The 25,194-nt window shown below is 41.4% G+C and overlaps 1 protein-coding gene across 1 annotated transcript in view; it reads right to left on the minus strand.

Moving 5' to 3' along the window:
* Window positions 1-25,194, minus strand: part of LOC120993818 (multidrug and toxin extrusion protein 2-like) — a 190,250-nt gene that overhangs the window by 36,558 nt on the left and 128,498 nt on the right. The window contains exons 8-10 of the mRNA XM_040422285.1: window positions 24,949-25,046; window positions 21,325-21,438; window positions 15,027-15,094 (exon numbers count right to left, since the gene is read on the minus strand). Coding sequence (XP_040278219.1) covers window positions 15,027-15,094; window positions 21,325-21,438; window positions 24,949-25,046 — 280 coding nt within the window. The remainder of the gene's footprint in view (window positions 1-15,026; window positions 15,095-21,324; window positions 21,439-24,948; window positions 25,047-25,194) is intronic.

Genomic DNA, 25,194 nt, shown 5'->3' on the forward strand with positions numbered 1-25,194 from the left:
TACATAATGTGGATTTCAAATCAGAAGCATAAAAGTATGCTTAATGTAAACTACACATCTTCCACATGCTTAATGCATGGCATGTATTCAATGGGATAGTGTTGGTGGACATATGTTACTCATATTTTGGCATAACATACGCAATAGTTTGCACTGAAACACATTAAAAAACGTTCTGCGAACCTGCCCTTGAATCCCAACAACACCTCAGTGCTGATGCTCCTGTGATCTGCTCTTCAGTCGTTGTTTACATGGCAGCAGAAATGAAATGATGCATCAGCACATGATCACTACAGCATGTAAATAAGTACTGGATGAGGGATCACTGGTTACAGCAGACACGTGCCATACTTGCTGGTATCACTGCTGTGACCAATGAATGACTGCACAAATCATGTGCTAGCATGGCATGTCATTGATACCACCATGTGAGGACCACAGAGGCATTGATGTAGCAGGAATGGAGGATGTAACAGGTGAGTATTGTCCGTTTTGTTTTCCGCAGCCAGACTTTTTTTGTTATCTTGGGCTACCATCTTAATTATGGTATATAACACATACTTACCAAAATGTAAAAGAAAAATTAGGGACAGACAACTCTGGAGATTGAACTGTAATAAAGAATAGATGAATATGTACCTAGCAAATCCCACACTTCCACACTTCGGTTCTCCTGGCAGGGCACTGTCTTCCTGGCTGCAGTGATGTCATCACGATGATGGATGACTGCTGCAGCCAGTCGTTGGCCCCAGTGGTGCACTGAAGAGGCCAGTGATTGGCTGTAGTAAGCATGTGTTGAATCAGAGCATCAGCGCCAGATCTGTCAGGTAGGTAATCATCTATTTCTTTGATCTCCCGAGTTGTCCGATTTAATTTCGAAACTGTAATGGTCCAGAGTGCCATTACCACTCTTTTGCACCTTGCTGCTGTCTCTAATGTGCTAACTTATGTCATCCAAATGTATTTTGTGTCATCCCTGAGTAATGTGCATATTTATTCTTGGGTAACTGTTCATGTTCATGCAATTGCCTGGTTCACCAGCAGGTGGTAGCAACATTGGCAGTGTGATATTTTCCCTGGAGAGGAACCTTCCAGCCCTCTCTGGAGTGGGAGGAGTTTAGTGTTAGTGAGTCAGTGTCTAATCTACCCTCCTAAGGGAGAGGTTGTTTGCTGGCTAGCAGAACACTGTCTGCTCTGCTGGGCCTGCAGGCCCTGCCTGCAAAAGTTCTCCATGGTTGCTTGTCCCCTCCTGGGCTTGCATTGCCTATATCCAAGCCAAGTAAGCTTGAAGCCAGGAAGAAGTTCCTAGGATTAAAGTAAGAGACAGACTACAGCTAAAACTAAGTTCCAGCAGAAGAGGAAAAGTTCCTATTTACTCCAGCTAAAATAGCAGAGCTGAGAAAGCTACAGCATAGCAGAGCTGAGATTGTTGCAGAAGTGTTTGCCTGCCAAAGTTAAGCCAATACATGCTGATGACCAAGATACCGTTTAAAAATTTTTGGATTACCGTTTATGCCAAGTAAAGTTGTGTTCTACGTTAATACAAAGTCTGGACTTTGTTTATTCTACTTCCTTCATCATCCAAGTTATTCATCCCTTTTTGCACTGCTTCAGACCACCACATCTGGGATCCAAGGATATCCAGGTAGGAGCACCGTGAAACGTGCTTATAACACCTTCAGAGATACTGTAGGCCACTCTACACGACTCTAGCAATCCTACCCTGGGTACACACACTACCATCTACAAAGCGGACAGCATGTCCTCATTGCTTAACTGCAACTGGCGTCACGATTACTTGCTCTATAAGAGGGACATATTTTGTAGAAACCTCCTAAGGGGCAAGGGATACCCCAGATGCCCCCCGGTGGGCTCGTTGCAAAATCAGACAATCCCTTTAATCCCCATTCTTTGGTTCAACCTGGGAATGCCCCCAAAGTAAGCACTTTTTTATTGAATCCCCTAACACTGGCAGGTTTGCGGAATTGTCACGAAAAAATAAATAAATAAAAGGACAGTTGCCAAGTATGTATAATATACCTTTTATAACACACTGCTCTCCTACAGCAATATACTGCTGAGCTAGCAACTAATCTTCAAGTCTGCTCAGCAACATACAGGGCAACCTCACTACAGAAGTAGCTTCTCCTCGTGGCAGGAGGAATGGAGGAATGCCAAAGACTTCATATTGCTGTATACATAGACATTACATTTATAAAACGTTTAATTAATAGGAGGTTGCAGGGATATTGGAACTCTCCCTAGTTAACCTTAACTACCCCTAAGCACAGGGAATCACCCTGATGGTGGGTGAACCCTGCACTGGAATTTATCCCTAAAACACCCTGTTACAGACATGCACCATGCTATGGATCAGCTAGTGTGAACCCACTGTGCCAACTTGGGCTAAACCCTAAGGGCAATAGTCCATCTTTCCCCTTGTACCCTGGACTTCACTACAGGGAAGCAACCGAATAGCTACCTCTTGGGATAGTCCAGCTATAGTTGGCAGCTGACCAACTTGGGTCAGGGACTCTGGTGCAAGTACCAGATGCCCGGGGTACAGAATGCATCAAAAACACAGGAAAACCACAGGTATAGTCTGAAAAGACAGTGCATAGTTAATGCAGACATAGGAAAGACTTGCTGGTGGAGTGGTGATGAGTCAAATAGTAGGCAGACTGGGTTAACTTAAAGGGAACCTGCCACATTTAACATGTCTGAGCTGAAGGCAGCATTTTATAGAGCAGGGGGACCTGAGCAGATTGATACATAGTTTTGTGATAAAATATTCAGTGTACGGTAACTTATAATTTATTTATTAATAGGACTGCATCTTTGAATCTTCTCCCACAAAACTATATATCAATATGCTCAGCTCCTCCTGCTATAAAACATGGTGCCTACAGATCATTTTGCATTTTCATGGTGACAGGTTCCCTTTAAACACTAACTGAAGTTGGACTTGAAAGTACAGGGGCACACACTTGAAACACAGCAGGAATAAAGGCAGAAGAAAAAGTAGGTAACTCGCAATAGCACTAGACTATCAGAACACCTTTGCTGGTCACATAGAGATAAAAGATATCATGAGGTGCAAGATAACAGGCTCATAATAGAGCCACTCACATATCCAGCAGATCAAGTGATATGGCAGGACTGGTCCACCAGAGAAGCCTCCTTGGGCCCAGGCTCCGATATGATAGTGGACCTGAAAGGTCCAGAGAGAAAACTATTTTGGAGCAATAAATTGCCCCTAGGATATATTTCTTTTAATCAAAACATATTCTCTGTGCCCAGAGATCAATTGATAATTCCATGTCCTGGTTATTCTTTTGGTCCATAGTTGAGCATCTGTATTGCTGTTTATTAGGTCTTCTTTTTATATACAATAATATTGTTAGGATATTGATACTCTAATCCTATAGATATCCCCTGAGGAACCCTAGTGGGGAAAATGTCTTGGAACAGTGTACTGTTTAATAGGATGTTTTTCCAGTGCAGGGCTTACCCACCATTAGGGTGATTCCCTGTGGATACGGGTAGTCAGGGATAACTAGGGAGAGTTTCCATATCCCTGCACCCCATTTACCTACATTATAAGCAACTTTATATTCCCCCTATTTGAAATACTGTGGTCTCTTTCTGCTTTGTTCTGTTTTATTATTTAATATTTTTCGGGACCCTTATTTAATTTTTTTCCTCAACTGGGTCTTATTTTTGACCAGATTTTATTAATGATAATTAGATCTCCCTCAGTCGTCTTTTTTCTAAAGTGAATAACCCTAATTGTGATAATCTTTCAGGGTACTGTAGTTGCCCCATTCCAGTTATTACTTTAGTTGCCCTCCTCTGGACCCTCTCCAGCTCTGCTATGTCTGCCTTGTTCACAGGAGCCCAGAACTGTACACAGTACTCCGTGTGTGGTCTGAATAGCGATTTGTAAAGTGGTAGGACTATGTTCTTATCACGGGCATCTATGCCCCTTTTGATGCAACCCATTATCTTATTGGCCTTGGCAGCAGCTGCCTGACACTGGTTTTTATTCCTAGGTCCTTTCCCATGTCAGTGTTAACGAGTGTTTTACAATTTAGTATGAACGGGTGACTTGCATTATTCCTTCCCATGTGCATAACTTTACATTTGTCAGTGTTAAACCTCATCTGCCACTTATCTGCCCAAGCCTCCAATCTATCCAGATCCCTCTGTAGTAGTATACTGTCCTCTTCAGTGTTAATTACTTTACACCAGTGTTTCCCAACCAGCATGCCTCCAGCTGTTGCAAAACTACAACTCCCAGCATGCCCGGACTGCATTTGGCTGTGCGGGCATGCTGGGAGGTGTAGTTTTGCAACAGCTGGAGGCACACTGGTTGGGAAACACTGCTTTACACAGTTTAGTGTCATCTGGGAAATTGATATTTTACTATGCAAGCCTTCTACAAGATCATTAATAAATATATTGAAGAGAATAGGGCCCAATACGGACCCCTGAGGTACCCCACTAGTCACAGTGACCCAATCTGAGTGTGTACCATTAATAACCACCCTCTGTTTTCTATCACTCAGCCAGTTACTTACCCACATACAGACATTTTCTCCCAGTCCGAGCATTCTCATTTTATATACTAACCTTTTATGTGGTACAGTGTCAAATGCTTTGGAGAAGACCAGATATACGACATCCATTGATATGCCGCTGTCAAGTCTAGAACTTACCTCCTCATAGAAACGGATTAAATTAGTTTGGCATGACCGATCCCTCATGAAGCCATGCTGTTATGCGTTATTTGCTTATTTCCGTTGAGATGCTCTAAGATAGCATCTCTTAGAAAACCTTCAAACAGTTTACCCACAACAGATGTTAAACTTACCGGCCTATAGTTTCCAGGCTCTGTTTTTGGACCCTTTTTGAATATTGGCACCACATTTGCTATGCGCCAATCCTGTGGAACATTCCCTGTCAGTAGAGTCCGCAAATATCAGAAATAAGGGTCTGGCTATGACATTACTAAATTCCCTTAGGATACGGGGGTGTATGCCATCCGGTCCTGGCGTTTTTTCTATTTTAATCTTTTTGAGTCGCTGTTGTACTTCTTCCTGGGTCAGACAGGACACTTTTAATGGGGAATTAATTTTTACATTCAGCATTTCATCTGACAGTTTATTTTCCTCAGTGAATACATTGGAGAAAAAAACATTTAAGAGCTTTGCTTTCTCCTCGTCACTCTCTGCGACTCCCCCCTCATTACTCTTTAAAGGGCCGACACTTTTTAACATTTATATAATTGAAGAACATTTTAGGGTTAGTTTTACTCTCTTTGGCAATGAATTTCTCGGTCTCTAGTTTGGCCGCTTTTATTTGTTTATTACATGTTTTTTTTCCATAGTCTTTCAGTGCTTCCTGTTTTAGTGATTTATATGCTTTCTTTTTGTAATTTATTGCTTTCCTTACAGTTCTATTTATCCACATTGGTTTCTTTTTGTTCCTTAACCTTTTATTCCCATACGGTATGTACCTCTCACAACATTACTTTGTGATGCTGCCACTGACTGGACACAATAATTATGTCTCCTCTAAAACAGAGGAGAGAGAATTATTGTTAGCTTCCTGGGTGCTAGCTTTGTTAGCTCCCTGTCAACCTAGAGATGCATCAGAACTCTTTGCACAGCTGGTATGGTATGTCTGTCCATGTGCATCATGCATAGTTGCTATAAAACACCGTGACACGAGGATGTGCCAATTTCTTGTGCAAAAATGTGCAACTTTTTGCTGTTTTACACCACCCTAGCCACCTTTTTAGCTATGTTATTTTGTTTCATTGAAGTTTTTTTTTCACTGCAACTCTCTTAAATAGTTGCAAAAAAAGTTGCAAAATCAGCCCATTAGGATAGTGGTGTAGAAAAATTTGAGTAGAATATCCAAACAAAAGTGTAAGGTTTAAATATGTGCCATATTTATCAAACCTTGTGCGACATTTGATAAATTTTTTGCAAAGTATGCCAACACATACAGAAAAGAAAAATTAAAATCAACCCCCTGGGAGACGTGGCCAGATACCGAGCAGAAAGCACGCTTAAGTGAGGAGCTGTAAAGCGGTTCACAATATCATTGCAGACAAAACTTTCCACGGCTAAGGGTTCTTTCACACGACCACTGGTGTCCCGTTCCAGTATTGCGGACCGCATTTGCGGATCCGCAATACACGGGCACCGTTCCGTTGTCATTCTGCATCATGGATGTGGACCCATTCATTTCAATGAGATGCGGAACGGAAGCACAAAATGGAACACTACGGAAGCACTAAGGAGCGCTTTCTGGGGTTCCATTCTGTACCTCCGCACCGCATCTGCGATCCCCATGCGCCTGCCCCATGGAAGGTGCCGTGCATTGCGGACCGCAATTTGCGGCTCACAGCACAGGCACGGACACCAACGGTCGTGTGAACGAGCCCTAAGTGTGATCCAAACCAACCCTGGCAACACCCGGCACACTAGCACCATGACTAGAGGGAGGAAAAAAGGTGCAAACTCACCACCTTATTCCAGCCTGCGCAGGCGAGCAGACAAGATGACGCTGACTCCCGCCAAACATAATGCGCCTCGTCATTTGCGGTCATCTAGAGCTGCTCTCTCTCCAAGGTGTCTCCGAAGGCGTCTGTGGACTCTCCACAACAGCACTTCTTAAATCTACATGAATCCGTTCCTCAAACTGTGAGTAACCTTATGTCCCCTGCTCACTTTATACAAAGGCCTAGTCAGGGAGCCTCACCTAACTCACAAGTCTCCTTATAGGAAGTGAAATCCATGTTTCAAGAGTTGAAAATCTCCATACAACAAGATATAAAGGACGCCATATCTGCTATACATGTAGACCTGGTAGCAATTGGGGAGCGCACTGCGCATTTGGAAGACAGAATGGAGGAATTTGTCATGGCCCATAACAACTTAGTTGACACCAATAATGCCATGGACATTGCAGCTATTAATTTAAAACTTGCTGATCTGGAAGACCGCTCAAGGTGGAATAACATCCGCTTCAGAAATATTCAGTTACAAGACTTTCTAAAAGACCTAATAGTGGCCTTTCTACCTGAATCCTCAGACAAAGATCTTATGATAGATAGAGCTCACAGGGTCCCCAAGCCTAAAACTTTACCATCTCACATCCCTCGCGATGTCCTTGCGAGAATCCATTACTACCATGTAAAAGAAGCACTTTTGAAGGTAGCGAGTCAAAAATATATATATATACCAGACCGCTTTCAACAAGTCTCTTTATTTTCAGACCTGTCTCCTGCTACACTATTGAGATCTAGAGAATTTACAAGCCACACTAGAATCCTAAGATACCACAACATCCCCAATAAATGGGGTATTCCTGTGAAGCTGATTGTATGCAGAAATGAATCTACACATACATTCCTTTCTCCGAAAGAAGCAGAAACAGCCATCAAAAATTGGACACTTGATATTCCAGAAGAGGGCGACATTTCTCCATCCAAGTCTCCCCCTAAGAAGAGACCTACACTTCTTTCCCAAGAGTGGATGAAAGTTGGATTATCGCACAAAACCTGATTACATTCTTTTTTATTATGCTCTTTTTATTTATTTTATCTTTCCTTCGCTGCTGATTTTTGTCTGCTTTACTGCATAATTTGCTCGAATGGCAACAACTTGGCATGACATACTACCTCAAAATACTGCACCCTGCTGAGGTTCTCTTTTTGTTTAATATCAGAGCTCTTTATCTACTTTTTCCCGGCTTTCCCTAATATGAAGCCGATAATTCATTTAAGTGACTTTTTTGTTGTTGTTTGGACTCTGTGGTTTGTTCACTTTTTTTTTCTAGCATCCATGACAACAGTCGATATTTACATCTGGACCCAGATGCCCGACCTCAGGGATCCATTATGTCAAGACAAACTGGTTCCTGTTCTCTCAGGCCACAACTGGAGGACATCACTGCAGACTAATGGACTTGATCACTGTATTGTTTTTCTAATTCCAGGTTAACTCATACTATTCAGTAAATGGTGTTGGGTCTGTCACACAGCTTCTCCTTTTTAAAATATTATGGGAATCAAGATACTTTCCTTTAATGTAAAGGGATTTAATAGCCCCTTTAAAAGATCTCTAACCTGGTCTGAGATAAAAAAGCAAAGATGTGACATTTTATGCTTAAAAGAAACTCACCTCGATAGTACTGATGCTTACCATCTACAAAACTCAGCGTTTCCCCATATCTACTATTCTCATGCTGTTCATAAAAAGAGAGGGGTGGCTGTGGGATTTAGACACATTATCGCATTTCATATGCACGAACAAATAATTGATGATGATGGTAAATTTATAATTATAGTTTGCTCCCTGAACAATGTACTATACACTATAGCAAATATATATGCTCCCATCTCAAATCAGATGCGTTTCATTAGAAAGGTTTTGAATCTAATTACAGAGATCAAACAAGGCTCCCTTTTAATTTGCGGAGACTTTAACATACCCCCTGATCCTATATTAGACAAAAACCCTTCTCACAATATTGAAGGCACCTCCAAACTACAATCTTTCTTTTGTACTGAAGGCCTGTTTGACATCTGGAGGGTCTTACATGTTAACGAAAGGGACTTCACTTTTTTCTCTAAGCCCCCATAAATCTTATTCAAGAATAGACCTATTTGTTTCGGACAAATGGCTCTTACCAAAAGCATCTGAAGTCTCTATTTCCTCTATAACTTGGTCAGATCATGCCCCTATTACACTAAACTTACATTAACAATTTAGTTCCCCATACTCCTCAACTTAGCGTTTAACCAACTCACTCCTAACCAATACCAACTTCCAAGAATCCAATACGTCATCTTTATCGGAATACTTCCAAATGAATGATAACAACATGATCTCCGATACCACTCTTTGGTGTGCTCATAAAGCATTCATAAGAGGCCACTTTCTGAAAATAGCCTCTATTCAAAAGAGGAAGAGATCGGAAATCACTGTCTCCCTAATAGCAAACATTAATGCGTTAGAAGAGGAATTCCAAAACACCTTTCAGAATGATATACTATTAAAACTTACCAACTATACCTACACCTTCAAAATAACTATGATTTTCACCTTCGCAAAACCAAAGCCAACCATTATAGTCAAGGAAATAGAGCAAACAATAGGCCAGAATAGTCAAATCCAAAGATGTCAAATCAAGAATCTCTTTCATATATGACCAACAGAACAATAAAGTTCTCAACCCCAACTAATCTCTGAAGAGTTTGCAAAATATTACCGTGATTTATACAATCTCAATACATCAACCCCTGGTCCACATCCAGATATCACAAATGTAAATAGGTTTCTAGACTCCATTTTCCTTCCCAATGTAACTATCCAACAATTAGACTCACTCAATAGAGAAATATCCCCTAGCGAAATAATGCAGTCCATTTCATCTTTAAAACTAAATAAAACCCCTGGTCCCGATTGCCTCACCAATGAATATTCTAAAAATATGCTCATATACTTATTCCCTACCTACACCGAACCTTCAATCAAATAATACAATTGGGACGCATTTTCCCTGATATGCTTCAAGCTCTAATTATAACACTTCCTAAATCAGGCAAGTCTCCACCTTCAAACTTCAGACCAATTTCATTACTTAATACGGATTTAAAGATCTACTCTAAAGTATTAGCCTCCAGACTGATTTACATTCTCCCAAATATTATTAATCACGACCAAATTGGCTTTGTTAAAAATCACCAATCTGATGGAACAAGAAGATTCATTGATTTGTTGGATGTGGTACAGACCACCTGAATGCCTTCTCTGCTCCTACCACTGGATGTGGAGAAGGCGTTCGATAGGGTACACTGGGACTCTATTAGGGCTGCTCTTTTGAGATTTGGCATCTCAGGACCCTTTTTGTCAGCTATTATGGCACTTTATTCCTCCCCTACGGCCTTAGTCTATTCTTCAGGCTTTCTCTCAACCCCATTTGCCATCTCCAACGGCACACGCCAAGGATGCCCTTTATCTCCCTCTTATTTTTGCATAATGGAGCCCTTCGCAGAACATATTCTATCTTCCCCCTTAATATCAGGGATTAAAACTGGCTCTGTAGAACACTGTATTGGGTTATTCGCAGATAATGTAATCATCACTTCTAACCCCACAGTCTCTTTAGATGTCATTAATAATATTATTAGATCTTTCAGCTTAGCTTCTTACTACAAATGTAATATATCTAAATCCCAAATCCTTAATTTAGGCCTTTCCAACTCCGTTATAACTCATATTAAGAAGTAATTTGGATTTACTGTAACTAAAACTTCATTACCTTACTTAGGCATTAATCTTATACGTCATCCAACTTATTTGAACACAACTTTATTCCCCTATTAGAATCCATCAAGCAAAGCTTATCTTCCTTAAAGTTGCAAAACCTCTCATGGTTTGGTAGACAAGCAGCTATTAAGATGGTAATTTTACCCAAAATTATTTACACTATGAGAAATATTCCTATTTATCTCCCTAAAATGTACATCAACAAACTGCATTCCATTTTAACCCATTTTGTGTGTGTGTGTGTGTGTGTGTGTGTGTGTGTGTGGGGGGACCTAGAGTTAAAGCTTCGACTCTTATCCTACACCCTAAATAAGGGGGTCTGAATACTCCTTCAATATCACTATCACCAAGCTGTAATCTTGGATCAAATGAGAGCTCTTCTCTTTAAGGACTCTGCCAAAAAAATCGGTTCAGATTGAAACATACAATTCTTAACCCTTAAGGCATTTTTTTTATATCTGGAACTCTATTCCAAACAATACTTCATTATTATCTCATACGCTCCATGAATCTCCCTTAGATATATGTGAAATTGCCATCCCTGGACTATCGCTTTCAATGTGGAGGTCTGGGGGTCTTTCTAAAATTGCCCAATTATGGAAGGACAATATTTTTGTCACATTCACACATCTCATAGAAAACTATATTATTTCACCAAAAGACTTACTTAAATACTTACAGATTCGACACCTACTACAATCACCCAAAGTGCCCAACCCAAATATTAATATTGGCAGACTAAAAGATTGGATCCACTCAAACTGTTTGAGTAATAAAGGTATCTCCAAAGGATACCAAATACTGAAGGATCTCCTGAAGACCCTCTCATGAACTAAAAGATAAATGGCAGAGAGATCTCCAGACTTCCATTTCTCCAGACCAATGGCCTTAGTCATTTATCATTACCTCTAAACTATCCAAAATATTGGGCACTTTGAGAACACCAGAAAGATATTTTATCATTGGTATTATACTCCGGTATATCTAAACAGATTTTTTTCCAGATGTGCTCTCTGATTGTTGGAGATCCCAGTCCCATAGTGGTACCTTCATTCATATATGGTGGTCATGTCCTGTACTTTGCAACCTTTGGAAACAAATTTTTGGCCTCATATCTCATCTATGTGCCTTCCAGATAAATCCTTCCCCACTATTAGCTCTACTGTCTATTGGCTTAAGTGACTTTGCACACCAATATCAAACAGTAGTTTCTCATATTATTTTCACTACTAGGCTAAAAATAGCCTTCTGCTGGAAACAAAAAAAATGTTCCCTCGCTTCAAAGAATCATTAGAGAAGTCAACAATAACTGCTGGTATGAAGGTATGTTCGCACGTGCACATAATAATTTAGACCAATTTAGGCGTAGATGGGATGTTTGGCTAAAATCACATCACTGTCTACTTCCAGAAGAATTATTTTAATTTATGTCATTTTTTATTTTGCCTTTCTAACAACAATGTACTTTAATTGTTAGTACGTGGGATTTTCTGAGGATAGTTTAACCTACCCTTCAAACTTTCCATAGTCACTTCTGCCTCTACATGCTCAATATGTTGATCCAACAATATCAACTACTATGCTTATCCTTATAATCATTCCTATATTATGGTTATTCTTTTATTTTTGTATTTATTTTCTCATTATATTCCACAATTGTAGCGGGTATTGTGTAAGTTCTCTTATGACTGTAAACCTGTTGAAACCGTAAAAAAAAACCTCATTGTTTAAAAAAAATAAATAAATAAACCCCCCCATATTAACCACCTGCTGCCAAGCTAATGCCGAAAGGCGTCATTGCTGCGCCGCTCCCAGGTCACACTAACGCCAATAGGCGTCATCTCGCGTGAGCCGAGATTTCCTGTGAACGCCGCACACAGGCGCGGGAGGTAAGCGAGTGGATCTCCAGCCTGCCAGCGGCGATTTTTTTAACCCCTAACAGGTATATTAGACACTGTTTTGATAACAGCGTCTAATATACCTGCTACCTGGTCCTCTGGTGGTCCCTTTTGCTTGGATCGACCACCAGAGGACACAGGTAGCTCAGTAATAAGTAGCACCAAACACCACTACACTACACCCCCCCTGTCACTTATTAACCCCTTATAACCCCTGATCACCCCATATAGACTCCCTGATCACCCCCCTGTCATTGATCACCCCCCTGTCATTGATCACCCCCTTGTAAGGCTCCATTCAGTCGTCCGTATGATTTTTACGGATCCACTGATACATGGATCGGATCCGCAAAACACATACGGACGTCTGAATGGAGCCTTACAGGGGGGTGATCAATGACGGGGGTGATCACCCCATATAGACTCCCTGATCACCCCCTTGTCATTGATCACCCCCCTGTCATTGATCACCCCCCTGTAAGGCTCCATTCAGACGTCCGTATGATTTTTACGGATCCACTGATACATGGATCGGATCCGCAAAACACATACGGACGTCTGAATGGAGCCTTACAGGGGGGTGATCAATGACGGGGGTGATCACCCCATATAGACTCCCTGATCACCCCCCTGTCATTGATCACCCCCCTGTCATTGATCACCCCCTGTAAGGCTCCATTCAGACGTCCGTATGATTTTTACGGATCCACTTATACATGGATCGGATCCGCAAAACACATACGGACGTCTGAATGGAGCCTTACAGGGGGGTGATCAATGACAGGGGGTGATCACCCCATATAGACTTCCTGTTCATTGTCTTTTGCCAAGATATTTCTCTCACCCAGCATGGGTATATGTAAAATGACACCCCAATAAACATTGCCCAACTTCTCCTGAGTACGGCAATACCAGATGTGTGACACTTTTTTGCAGCCTAGGTGGGCAAAGGGGCCCACATTCCAAAGAGCACCTTTCGGATTTCACCGGCCATTTTTTACAGATTTTGATTTCAAACTACTTACCACACATTAGGGCCCCTAGAATGCCAGGACAGTATAACTACCCCACAAGTGACCCCATTTTGGAAATAAGACACCCCAAGGTATTTCGTGATGGGCATAGTGAGTTCATGGAAGTTTTTATTTTTTTCTCGCAAGTTAGTGGAATATGAGACTTTGTAATAAAAAAAAAAAATCATCATTTTCCGCTAACTTGTGACAAAAAATAAAAAGTTCTATTAACTCACTATGCCCATCAGCGAATACCTTAGGGTGTCTACTTTCCGAAATGGGGTCATTTGTGGGGTGTTTGTACTGTCTGGCCATTGTAGAACCTCAGGAAACATGACAGGTGCTCAGAAAGTCAGAACTGCTTCAAAAAGCGGAAATTCACATTTTTGTACCATAGTTTGTAAACGCTATAACTTTTACCCAAACCATTTTTTTTTTACCCAAACAGAGTAAAGACATGTAGAACAATAAATTTAGAGAAAAATTTATATATGGATCTCGTTTTTTTGCAAAATTTTACAACTGAAAGTGAAAAATGTCATTTTTTTGCAAAAAAATCGGTAAATTTCGATTAATAACAAAAAAAGTAAAAATGTCAGCAGCAATGAAATACTACCAAATGAAAGCTCTATTAGTGAGAAGAAAAGGAGGTAAAATTCATTTGGGTGGTAAGTTGCATGACCGAGCGATAAACCGCTAAAGTTGTGGAGTGCCGATTTGTAAAAAAGGGCCTGGTCACTAGGGGGGTATAAACCTGTGGTCCTTAAGTGGTTAAAAAACGTAAAAATAAGGCTACTTTCACATCAGCGCTTTCCCTTTCTGCAATTGAGATTCGTCATAGGATCTCAATAGGATTGAAAAATGCTTCAGTTTTGTCCCCGTTCATTGTCAATGGGGACAAAACTGAACTGAACGAAGCAGAATGCACCAGAATGCAATCCGTTCTGTTTGGTTGCGTCCTCATCATGGAGAGAATAACGCTTTTCTGTCCATGATGTGGTGCGGAGCTAGACGGATCACAATGTAAGTCAATGGAGACGGATCCGTTTTCTCTGACACAAAAGAAAACAGATCCGTCCCCCATTGACTTACAATGGTTTTAGAGAAAGATCAGTCTTGGCTATTTTAGAGATAATACAACCGGATCCGTTCAGAACGGATGCAGATGGTTGTATTATTATGACGGAAGCGTTTTTGCTGATCCATGTCGGATCCAGAACACTGGTGTGAAAGTAGCCTAAATCAGTAATTATGTACTAGAAAACTGTTATCCGCTGTAATCATACTCACCCAGGGAATTAAGTTAACAGGTCAGTTTCACTGCATGGGGAACGCCATATAATCGAAACTCATAAAACTATGGAATTGCATTTTTTCCCAAACCCATCCCTTTTGGAATTTTTTCTAGCTTACCATTGCATGCATGCAGTATTAAATGATGTCATTAAAAAATACATCTTGTACCGCAAAAAAAAGAAAAAGAAAAAGCCCTCATATGTCTATTTGAGTGGAAAATTCTAACTCCAGGAAGGCAGGGAGTAAAAAGTGAAAACCCAAAAACGCAAAATCTCAGGGTCTCAAAGGGGTTAATCTCATGATAAATTCTCCCCTTTTTTTTTCCATGACCGCAGCGTAATTTACCTAAATTTAGATTTTCTTGCTCTGTTTTGGATTATCTCCCGATCATAAATGGAGCCATTACAATAATGAATTATATAATGAATGACAATAATTGAGTGATAAATACCAGATAATAATACATAACTTACTATAATTGCCAATGTGACCAGCTCCATCATTGCAGCTTGACCTCCAAGTTCTACCACACTGATAAGTCCTAAAATGAAATATTTATGCCAACATGTTGGTTTGGCATTAAAAGAAACATTCTATGTAGCCAGAGGAAAGAATCGTTTGCCAGTAAGTTGTGATATGGGAGGTAAAACCTCCCAATTTGACATATCATTTTCAACCAATATGTGCAAAATTCATGCCAAAATTAAAAAATAAAATGAAATATCACCATTTGCATTTTCATTTTCAGCTCCAAGCATGGCTAATATGTGACAAAAATACACGGAAAACTAAAATAAGCATTTTGACTTTTAATTTTCAATTTTGTTATTTTATTTTAATCCCCCATAGTAGTATTTTCATGTTAAACTTAAAAATAAAGTGAAAAAAATGCTTAAATGAAAAGTAAAATGATGGTTTGAGATTTCATTTTCATCTCCTGTAGGGCATTTTGTCTGCCAAAATAAAAGTAAAAATCAAAAGTGCCACCTGCTGGCTATTTTGTTTGTTATTTAGCATTTATAATTTTTTTTTCTATATTTCATTTTAATTTTCTAGTTGTCCAATATTCAAATACATGCAAAAGAGCAGTAGTTGGCATGGTTCAACATGTAAAAAGATGGTAATGACCTCTGGACTGAACAGAGAGGGAGTCTGTAATTCAATAGAATGCGCTCTGCTTCTCCACATCAATTTCAATAGGTCACACACAGCTGAACAAGCGAGAACAAGTCTGTAATTCCAATAGAGAGTGCTGTGCTTCTGAACAACAATTTCATTTACAGGATCCGGGGCTATCTTAGCTCCTGCATACAACTACTGGCCAGGGAGCGAAAGAGCAGGAACTGGAGCTCCAACCTATCCTGGGATGAGCGGGCAGGGTCAGGAGGACAAATAAGGCTATTATTAATAAATGCCCCCTACTTATAAATTTAAAACTTTTAATAAAGATGCAGATATTTTGTCAAGAAAAAATAAAAATAAAAAAGCCACCTGACTAGAGGCTGAAACCCTTGGCCCTCAGATCAAGGTCTGATGCACTACCAACTGAACCATTCAAGTTCACTGTGAACCACAAGACAAAATTATAATCTTATTCACAACACTCTGTACTCACCGAGAGTATACTATAAATATACTATAGGTACAATAAGAATTTATTTGGCGCAAATTAGGCCACTATTAATAAATGTCCCCAACTGATCAATTTAAAAAAATTTTTTTTTAATTTTTAAATGTTTATTTTTTATAAGAAGTAATAACAAATAAACGAGATGGTATACAGTAGAATAGTTCATAATCAATAGCCTAAGTAAAAGACCATGACATATATAAAGTACCAGGAAATAAGACCCTCTAAACAAACCAAGGGTCTGGAAAGGAGTAAAGTAACAGAAATTAAGCATTAAAATTAATCTGAACAAAGAAATTATGGTCTCTTGGAGAGAAACTCTGCCATTCCAGCAGAAGCATAGATCACTTGTGGTAATTATCACTTTAATTATTACTAAGTTCTGAGATTGGCTTTCTTTGTAGCCACCAATTCCTGCATGCAGTAAAGGTACAGAGCGCATTACGCCTAAGAGCATGTGGTCTCTTAAATAAAGTGGGAGGACATCATATCATTCTTAATACAGAATGCATAGTACAATAGGGCTGGAGGGGTAAAAAAAAAAAAAAAATAATTTAACTCACCTTAATCCACTTGTTCGCGCAGCCCGGCTTCTCTTCTGTCTTCTTTCTTCAGGACCTGGGTAAAGGACCTGTGGTGACGTCACTGCGCTCATCACATGGTCCATCATATGATCTTTTACCATGGTGATGGATCATGTGACGGGCCATGTGATGAGCGCAGTGACGTCATCACAGGTCCTTTACCCAGGTCCTGAAGAAAGAAGACAGAAGAGAAGCCAGGCTGCGCGATCAATTGGATTAAGGTGAGTTAAATTATTTTTTATTTTTTTTAACCCCTCCAGCCCTATTGTACTATGCATTCTGTATTAAGAATGCTATTATTTTCCCTTATAACCATGTTATAAGGGAAAATAATAATGATCGGGTCTTCATCCCGATCGTCTCCTAGCAACCGTGCGTGAACATCGCACCGCATCCGCACTTGCTTGCGGATGCTTGCGATTTTCACGCAGTCCCATTCACTTCTATGGGGCCTGCATTGCGTGAAAAACGCACAAAATAGAGCTTGCTGCGATTTTCACGCAACGCACAACTGATGCGTGAAAATCACCGCTCATGTGCACAGCCCCCATAGAAATGAATGGGTTCAGATTCAGTGCGGGTGCAATGCGTTCACCTCACGCATTGCAACCAAGCGGAAAACTCGCCCGTGTGAAAGGGGCCTAACCCGTTTTCCCATCCAATACTTGATTGGAAAAGAAGGAATTAGTATCCCCAAAATATCTAAAGGGGGAGAAACTACTTTATTGTGGAAGGGGCCAAAGTTGCATCTAAACAAGAGTTCACATCATGGTTATTTTTCCGTTCTTCTGATCTGTCAGAAGAACAGAAGAATAAAGAAAAAGAAAACGGATCCTGTAAAAATAAAAATAAAAACGTTCCTGTGCATCAGTTATGCACATTTGGCATCCGATTGAGCCATTTCTGCCAGAGATGCTTTTTTTTAGACTGGAAAAAAAATATACAGCATGCAGGACTTTTTTTTCCATCTAAAAAAACTGATCTCAGATGGAAATGGCTCTAACAGGTGCCAAATGTGCATCAATTTATTTGTCTGTTCTGATGTGAACTCTCACTAATTAGGTTAAGCCAGGCTGATATTGATGCTCAGAGTAGGCACAATAGGGAGTGATTTTTTAGTATCCAAAATATAGGAAAAAATGAGAATGAGAAGAGAAGAGGATCCATGCAAGTCCCTTTCTATATGTGTCCAACTTGAACCTTGGAAGGGAGTTCACCATGGGCGAAGTTGGTTAAGAGTAATATCTACATAATTCCAAAAGTTCAGAACCTTCATCCCTCTAGACCAAGCATGTCAAACGCAAAGGCTAACATGGGCCAAAAAAACAAAATTTAAGTTTATGTGGGCCGCATCAAAAAAATAAATAAAAATCGTACATTTTCATAGAACAACATTGTTGTTTCATGACTGCTGACCCCCAACATCCCGTTGCCCAATAACACAAGTGAGACCTATATATATATACAAATATTAAACTTCACTATAAGACGCACCTAGGTTTTTGAGGAGGAAAATAAGAAAAAAATATTTTTAACCAAAAGTTGTGCTTTTGGTGGGCTTTGAATTAATGGTGGTCTGTGCATGACACTATTATGGGGGATCTGTGGATGACGCACTGTCATGTGGGGGATCTGTGGATGGCACTGTTATGGGGGACCTGTGGATGGCACTGTTATGGGGGATCTGTGGATGGCACTGTTATGGGGGATCTGTGGATGGCACTGTTATGGGGGATCTGTGGATGGCACTGTTATGGGGACCTGTGGATGGCACTGTTATGGGGGATCTGTGGATGGCACTGTTATGGGGGATCTGTGGATGGCGCTGTTATGGGGGATCTGTGGATGGCACTGTTATGGGGGATCTGTGGATGGTGCTGTTATTGGGGATCTGTGGATGGCACTGTTATGGGGGATCTGTGGATGGCACTGTTATGGGGGATCTGTGGATGGCACTGTTATGGGGATCTGTGGATGGCACTGTTATGGGGATCTGTGGATGGTACTGCTATGGGGTGGGATATCTGTGGATGGCATTGTTATGGGGTGGGGGGATCTGTGGATGGCATTGTTATGGGGTGGGGGATCTGTGGATGGTGCTGTTATGGGGGATCTGTGGATGGCATTGTTATGAGGTGGGGGATCTGTGGATGGAACTGTTATGGGGTGGGATATCTGTGGATGGTACTGCTATGGGGTGGGATATCTGTGGATGGCATTGTTATGAGGTGGGGGGATCTGTGGATGGAACTGTTATGGGGGGGATCTGTGGATGACACTGCTATATGTCATCCACAGATCCCCCTCATAACAGTGTCCCCCAATACACCGGCCCTCTGCTCACCGAAGTATTTATAAACGTGAATCCTTATCCTGTTATTAAGTTGAACTAACGCTGCGCTCTCCCATGTTCCCCTGTATCCCCACAGCACTTACGAACACGCTTCCATAGCAGGCAGAGCGGACGGCACCAGTAACGTCACTCACTGACGTCGCGCGTCTGCTCCGCCTGCTTCATTCATAAAGTGGGCGGAGCAGGCGCTCGACGTCAGTGAGTGACGTTACTGCTGCCGTCCGCTCTGCCTGCTATTGAAGCTTAAGTAAGTGCTATGGGGATACAGGGGAACATGGGAACATGGGAGAGCGTTAGTTCAACTTAATAACACGATAAGGATTCACGTTTATAAATACTTTGGTGAGCGGCGGGGCCCGGTGTAAGAGTACAGTGACTGCACCGGGCCCCGCCCCTAGTTACGGACTCCAGCCCCTCCTCTCTCCCGGCTCATACATAGCAGTCTGCGATGCTGCATCTTTGCCGGGCCGCAAAGATATTCATTGCGGGCCGCATGCGGCCCGCGGGCCGCATGTTTGACACCCATGCTCTAGACCTATGGCCATATAAAATAGATGCTATCAGTCATGATCGCCCTTCCTCCCAGATAAAATGCATTAGTTGTATTTGAAACCTTGTTATAAGGGCTTTGGGGAGAGGAATAACCAGTTTCTTAAAATAGTAAAACAATCTTGTGTCCCAAGATCCGTTTGTAAAGAAGTATATAAGGAATCAAAATTAGCTTTAGGTAGACCAGAAAGGGGAAAAGCATAAATTAATACCTAGGTATGGAGTTGAGGATGAGGTCCATTGGTAAGAGAACTCAATTTGGATGGCTTTGCGAATTGCTAGTGCTTGAGACTTATCTGTGTTTATTGTACAACAGAAAACTTCCCCAAACAAAAGTATTTCCCTGTTTACTGCCATTAAAAGGTCTGAGAAGGTCAAAATAATGTTGTACACGAAAAGCCCAAATTTATGTTGATGACCACCCAACAAGATACCTTTAATATCCGGTCATATTCTCACCCGTTCAGCAAAGGGCTCTATCGCCATAAAAAAAATAAAAAAAGAGGGAGAGCAGGCAGCCCTGCTTTGTACTGTGCCAGCCTACCTGCGCCAAGGTGGTCTCAGTCAGGCAGGTCCTACTCTAAACCTACCTATGCCGTTGGGCATCTATGTTCAGGAGGGCAGACTCTGCACATATAGTGTGCTGCTCCTAGTCACCTCTATGTGCATACAGCAACTGAGACTGAGATCACATTGGCGCGGGTAGGCGAGCACAGATGTGTTTTGATCAAAATATATTGGCTAAGAGTCTCGGATTTTATCATATCAGAGTGAGGGCTTAGTCCATATATCATACTTGCATCTATTGTGTTAGTGCATTATCTGTTTTCTGTGATTTTTTTCATAAATGTAGCCATGGACATCCACATACTTATTAATCAATTAATCGTGTAGGATGTTTTTATCTTTGTTTTTATCTTTTCTTTGTGAAAAAACCCCAGCCCAACCAGGGGTCCAAACACTTGACTCTTAGATCAAAGTCTGATGCTTTACCAACTGAGTTATGCAGGCTTACTATAAAGAATAAAGCTAAATAATAGTCTTATTCACTACACACTTGCCAATCATGTTCTCATGTGCAGCTGTGTGTGACCCATTGAAATTGCTGTGCAGAAGCAGAGCGTCTGCTATTGGAATTGCACATCCGTCCTCACATGCAGTTGTGTGTGGCCTTTTGCAGTTGTGTGTGGCCTATTAGGGCTCATTCAGACCGCTGTATGCTGTCCGGAAAAATATGGACAGTTCAGCATGTCAGCAAAAAAACAGATTGCATTCCGTTTTTTTTGCTGATCCATAGACTTCAATAGGGCCATGTCCTGATTTTCACTGACAAGTATAGGACAACTTTCATTTTTTTGCTGAGCTGTGCAATGGAGGAAAAGGGCCCCATAGAAGTGAATGGGACATCATCTAATCTGCAAAAAAACAGATGCCGTCTGAATGAGCCCTTAGTAATTCAAATTCCCTTCAATGGTCTGCTCTGAATTTTTATTTTATTTATACTGTATAGTATGAGCATTTGCAACTTGCTAACAGCATGTGTTAAGTATCTAAAAAAATTAAGCTCTAGTGGTCTACATTGCTTCAGAGGTTAACCCATAATATTCTTAAATAATAATGCATTATTACAAAAATAGAATTAAACAGGAACTTACCTGCCAAAAGCCCTCCAATTTCCATGCTCCACCACTCACTACACACCATTAGCACACTTGGTAGGGCCAAGCTCATGTATGGACCCCATTCCTGAAGACAGTCTTTGGACCACCCTGAAAGAGACCACAACTTTTCATAAAATGTTTTTCTTTACATCCAAGGATGTAAATGCAGAAACATACTATCCATAAATATATTTCAATACAGATCTAGAGGCTATTTCACCTGTAGTTGGTACTATAGCCTCAAGGACGAAGAATTTTCTTGGCAGACTCAGATTCATCCATTAGACATGCAAGATCTTGATTACAATGGTGATTTCCCAGAGACTGATTTTTCCCTATTGCAATGCCCATGGGTTTATATAGTTCCTAAAAATGCTTGTCATTGTGCATGGTGATTTTTGGCTTGTTTTTGAAAGCTCAGTTATGAAAGCATAATCTATGAAGCTCCCATAGTTCTTGATCTTGAGGTTATGATGTTGCTTCAAGATGGACTTCAGTTACAAATTACAGTACACTCATTAACAAAATAACACACCAAGAAGGAGATGTTAGAATTGAATGAAACTTTATATCTGTGAATACAAATGATAATATGTGTAAGTGATTACAATGTTAGAGTGAAATAATCAGTTCATTATGGAAAACTGTAGAATTGAAAGGAAGCTCTAATACACCTTTGGACCACCTTTAGCCTGGATACAAGATGAGATACGGTTGGGCATGGAGGCATACAGGTTCCGTATTGTATTCTGCATCACATTTGCCCACAGATGTTACCTAAGGATTATGCACATTCATAGGTTTCCAAAGCTGGCGCCCAAGCTGGTTCTATAAATGCTCAATTGGTGATAAATCTGGTGACCTGACAGGCAAGTGTTGCAATCTAGCAGAGACATTCATGGAAAACCTTTGCTGTGGGTGGGCGATAATTATCCTGCTGAAAAAATACCAGTTGGAAGCCCTGCCATGAGAGGCCACACGTGTGGCCGCAGAATGTCCTGCAAATATTGCTGAGCTGTTAGTGAGCCTTGTATGACTACTAGGGGTGACCGACTGTTGTATGCAATAGCTCCCTAGATCATCACACCAGCAGTTAGAGCAGTGTGTCACTCCACAACAAAAGGTCAATTGAAGCGCTCACTACTGTATGTTGTAGGATCACAGGAGAATATGCATTCGCTGCTAAAGACAATATGGTTCCAGTCCATAGCAGTCCAAGTTTCTTGTTAACGACACCACTGCAAACGAAAGCAAAGATGGCTGGCTGTCAATGGCAGGACACGTAATGGGCACTGTAACACCAAATTCCCTTCAGCTAAGCGCATCAAAATGGTCTAGACCAGGCATGCTCAACCTGCGGCCCTCCAGCTGTTGTAAAACTACAACTCCCACCATGCCCTTCTATAGGCTGATAGCTGTAGGCTGTCCGGGAATGATGGGAGTTGTAGTTTTGCAACAGCTGGAGGGCCGCAGGTTGAGCATGCCTGGTCTAGACAGAGAAAGGTGTGTAATGAAGGTGTCACCTGTGTGAGCTGCTCATGCTTGTCCGTAGATCAAACAATCCTCGTAACCACTGCTCTCAAACCTCCTAACAGCTAGGTCAGAATGGCCTAAAAGGCAGGCAATTTGTTGAAACAACCATTCTGCTTCTCTCATTCCAAAGATCGATGTGTCCCCTCCGAAAGTGTCAGCTGGGATAAATGTCTTTGTTGACTGCTAGGTATGCCTTTATGACACACTTGATATCTCACCAAGAGGTACATTACCCAACAGTAGCCTCTAAGAGCCTTTTTATAGGGCAGCAGGGAAAGCACTTTTATACCCTCTTGTCCACCAGACCACACCTGTAATCTTTAACTTGTCTGCATGCCAAATTTGCAGCAATCCTACATTTCTATCTGGGTGTGTTATTTTTTTTGTATACAGGAATTGAAAATTAATGATTCAAATATTCCAGCATCTGAGCTGTTGTGGCTTATATGCCTTTTAACTGACAAATTAGCAACACTGTTAAAAAAAATTACTTGTTGAAAAGATATATGAAACATTGAAAGTTAGGCCTCATGCACGCGACCGTTGTTCGGGTCTGCATACGAGCCGCAGTTTTTGCGGCTTGGGTGCGGACCTATTCACTTCAATCGGGCCGCAAAAGATCATTTGCTCCGTTCCGTGGCCCCGCAAAAAAAATATAGCAATATTTGCGGACAAGAATATGCCTTTCTACAATGGGCCGCCCATTCCATTCCGCAAATTGCGGAAAGCACACAGGCGGCTTCAGTTTTTTGCGGACTGCAAAAACGGCACGGTTGTGTGCATGAGGCCTTACAGTGAATGATTGTCTATGTAGATTTTATGCTTTTGGCTAAAGTGGCCTGGGCATGGTAGTTTTTGGTCTCAATCGATTAGGTTATAATTGAAAACAAAGCAAGAGAGTCAAAAGTCGGTAAAACCAGTATAAGGCCACTGTAACGGATCTCCTAGCACCCCGACCGGGTACCTCCGTCGATAGTTGCTCCTAGTGTTTCCCGAGGTCTCCAAGCACTCCACTTGACACCGTAAGCACTGCAGACCCCACGAACCGCCGAAGCTTGGTTGAGGCCTCACCGTCTCCTACCCACCCTGGACCTACGACAAGGCTCCAGGCTCCAGTGGGTGAACCTCTCCTACATCCAGAGAGCAGGAACAGCTCTTACAAGAGCTAGTAGTTATATCCAGGGGAGTATAGCAAATCTTCAGCATATAGCAGTCCCCAGTGTCGATCAGTTACCCAAACACCAGCCTCAACATGATAAAGGGTAAAACAGGAACTCTTTATTGAGGGCTACCCGCCCGTATTTATGCAGGTCCCCATCTGGTGGACACTCCCCTAGTGGACCAGATGGAAGACTGTGACACAGGACAGATATGCAGCAATTCAGGATAACCAGAGACACAATACATCCCCACAATGCATCATGGTTTCCTCCTCTCTGCCCTGGAGACACCCGATGAGTAATTCAATTATCTCTCAGGACACCCTCACATAACATACACTACAATTCCAAAGACAGATGGTTCTGTCACACACCTCAAAACCCCACATATCCCCATAATGTATACATCCATGGATAGCTCTGATCTGGGTGAACAACATATCCAAAAATCACCCAGATCTGAGCAGGGGTTCCCGAATTCCATGGAAGTCACATTTGGCCGACCGCAAGCATGGCTTTCCTGCCCCAAACAGTTCCACAGATTTAAGCTGTGCGGCCGGTCTGTCTTCTCCTTCAAAGTTAGTATGGGCCATAATCCTGGGGCAAGAGGCTGGTAGCCAGGCCCCTCCAAAACCCAGTGGCGAGGTTGGTTTCGCCACAGCCACATTCAAACAGCGGATTTTGCAATGGCAAAATCTGCTGCAAGTTCGATGGCAGAAACTACTGCAGTTGTGTGTTTGGAGGCAGAAGCTGCCACAGTTTGTGCTGCAGTTTCTCAGTTTGAATGCCGCAGGCTCACTTGCTCTTTAGACGCCACCAGATTTTTGGCGCAGAATCCACTACAAAATTCTGGCGTCAAGAAGATTCTGTGTGAAGGGCCTAAGAATTATAGAATGATCTCCCATGTTAGTAATTGTATACATACCTCCCCATGTTTGGACGTGTAGTTTTTTCACTATTATATATATAAACAGAAATAGGGCCATTGCCCACTGAGATATTGTGTTTGCACAAGCTGAGCCCCTAAACAAAACACATCAAAGAGGAAATAAAGTTATTACAGTAATGCATATAAATACATGGAACTTTGTAATATATCTTAGTAGTGGAAAGTGTCTACAGACTCTCTGCAAACCTCTTCACTCACCAGAAACGGTCTAGCTTACAACAG

The sequence above is a fragment of the Bufo bufo genome, chromosome 3 (assembly GCF_905171765.1).
Source record: "Bufo bufo chromosome 3, aBufBuf1.1, whole genome shotgun sequence".
In the NCBI taxonomy this organism is placed as follows: domain Eukaryota; kingdom Metazoa; phylum Chordata; class Amphibia; order Anura; family Bufonidae; genus Bufo; species Bufo bufo.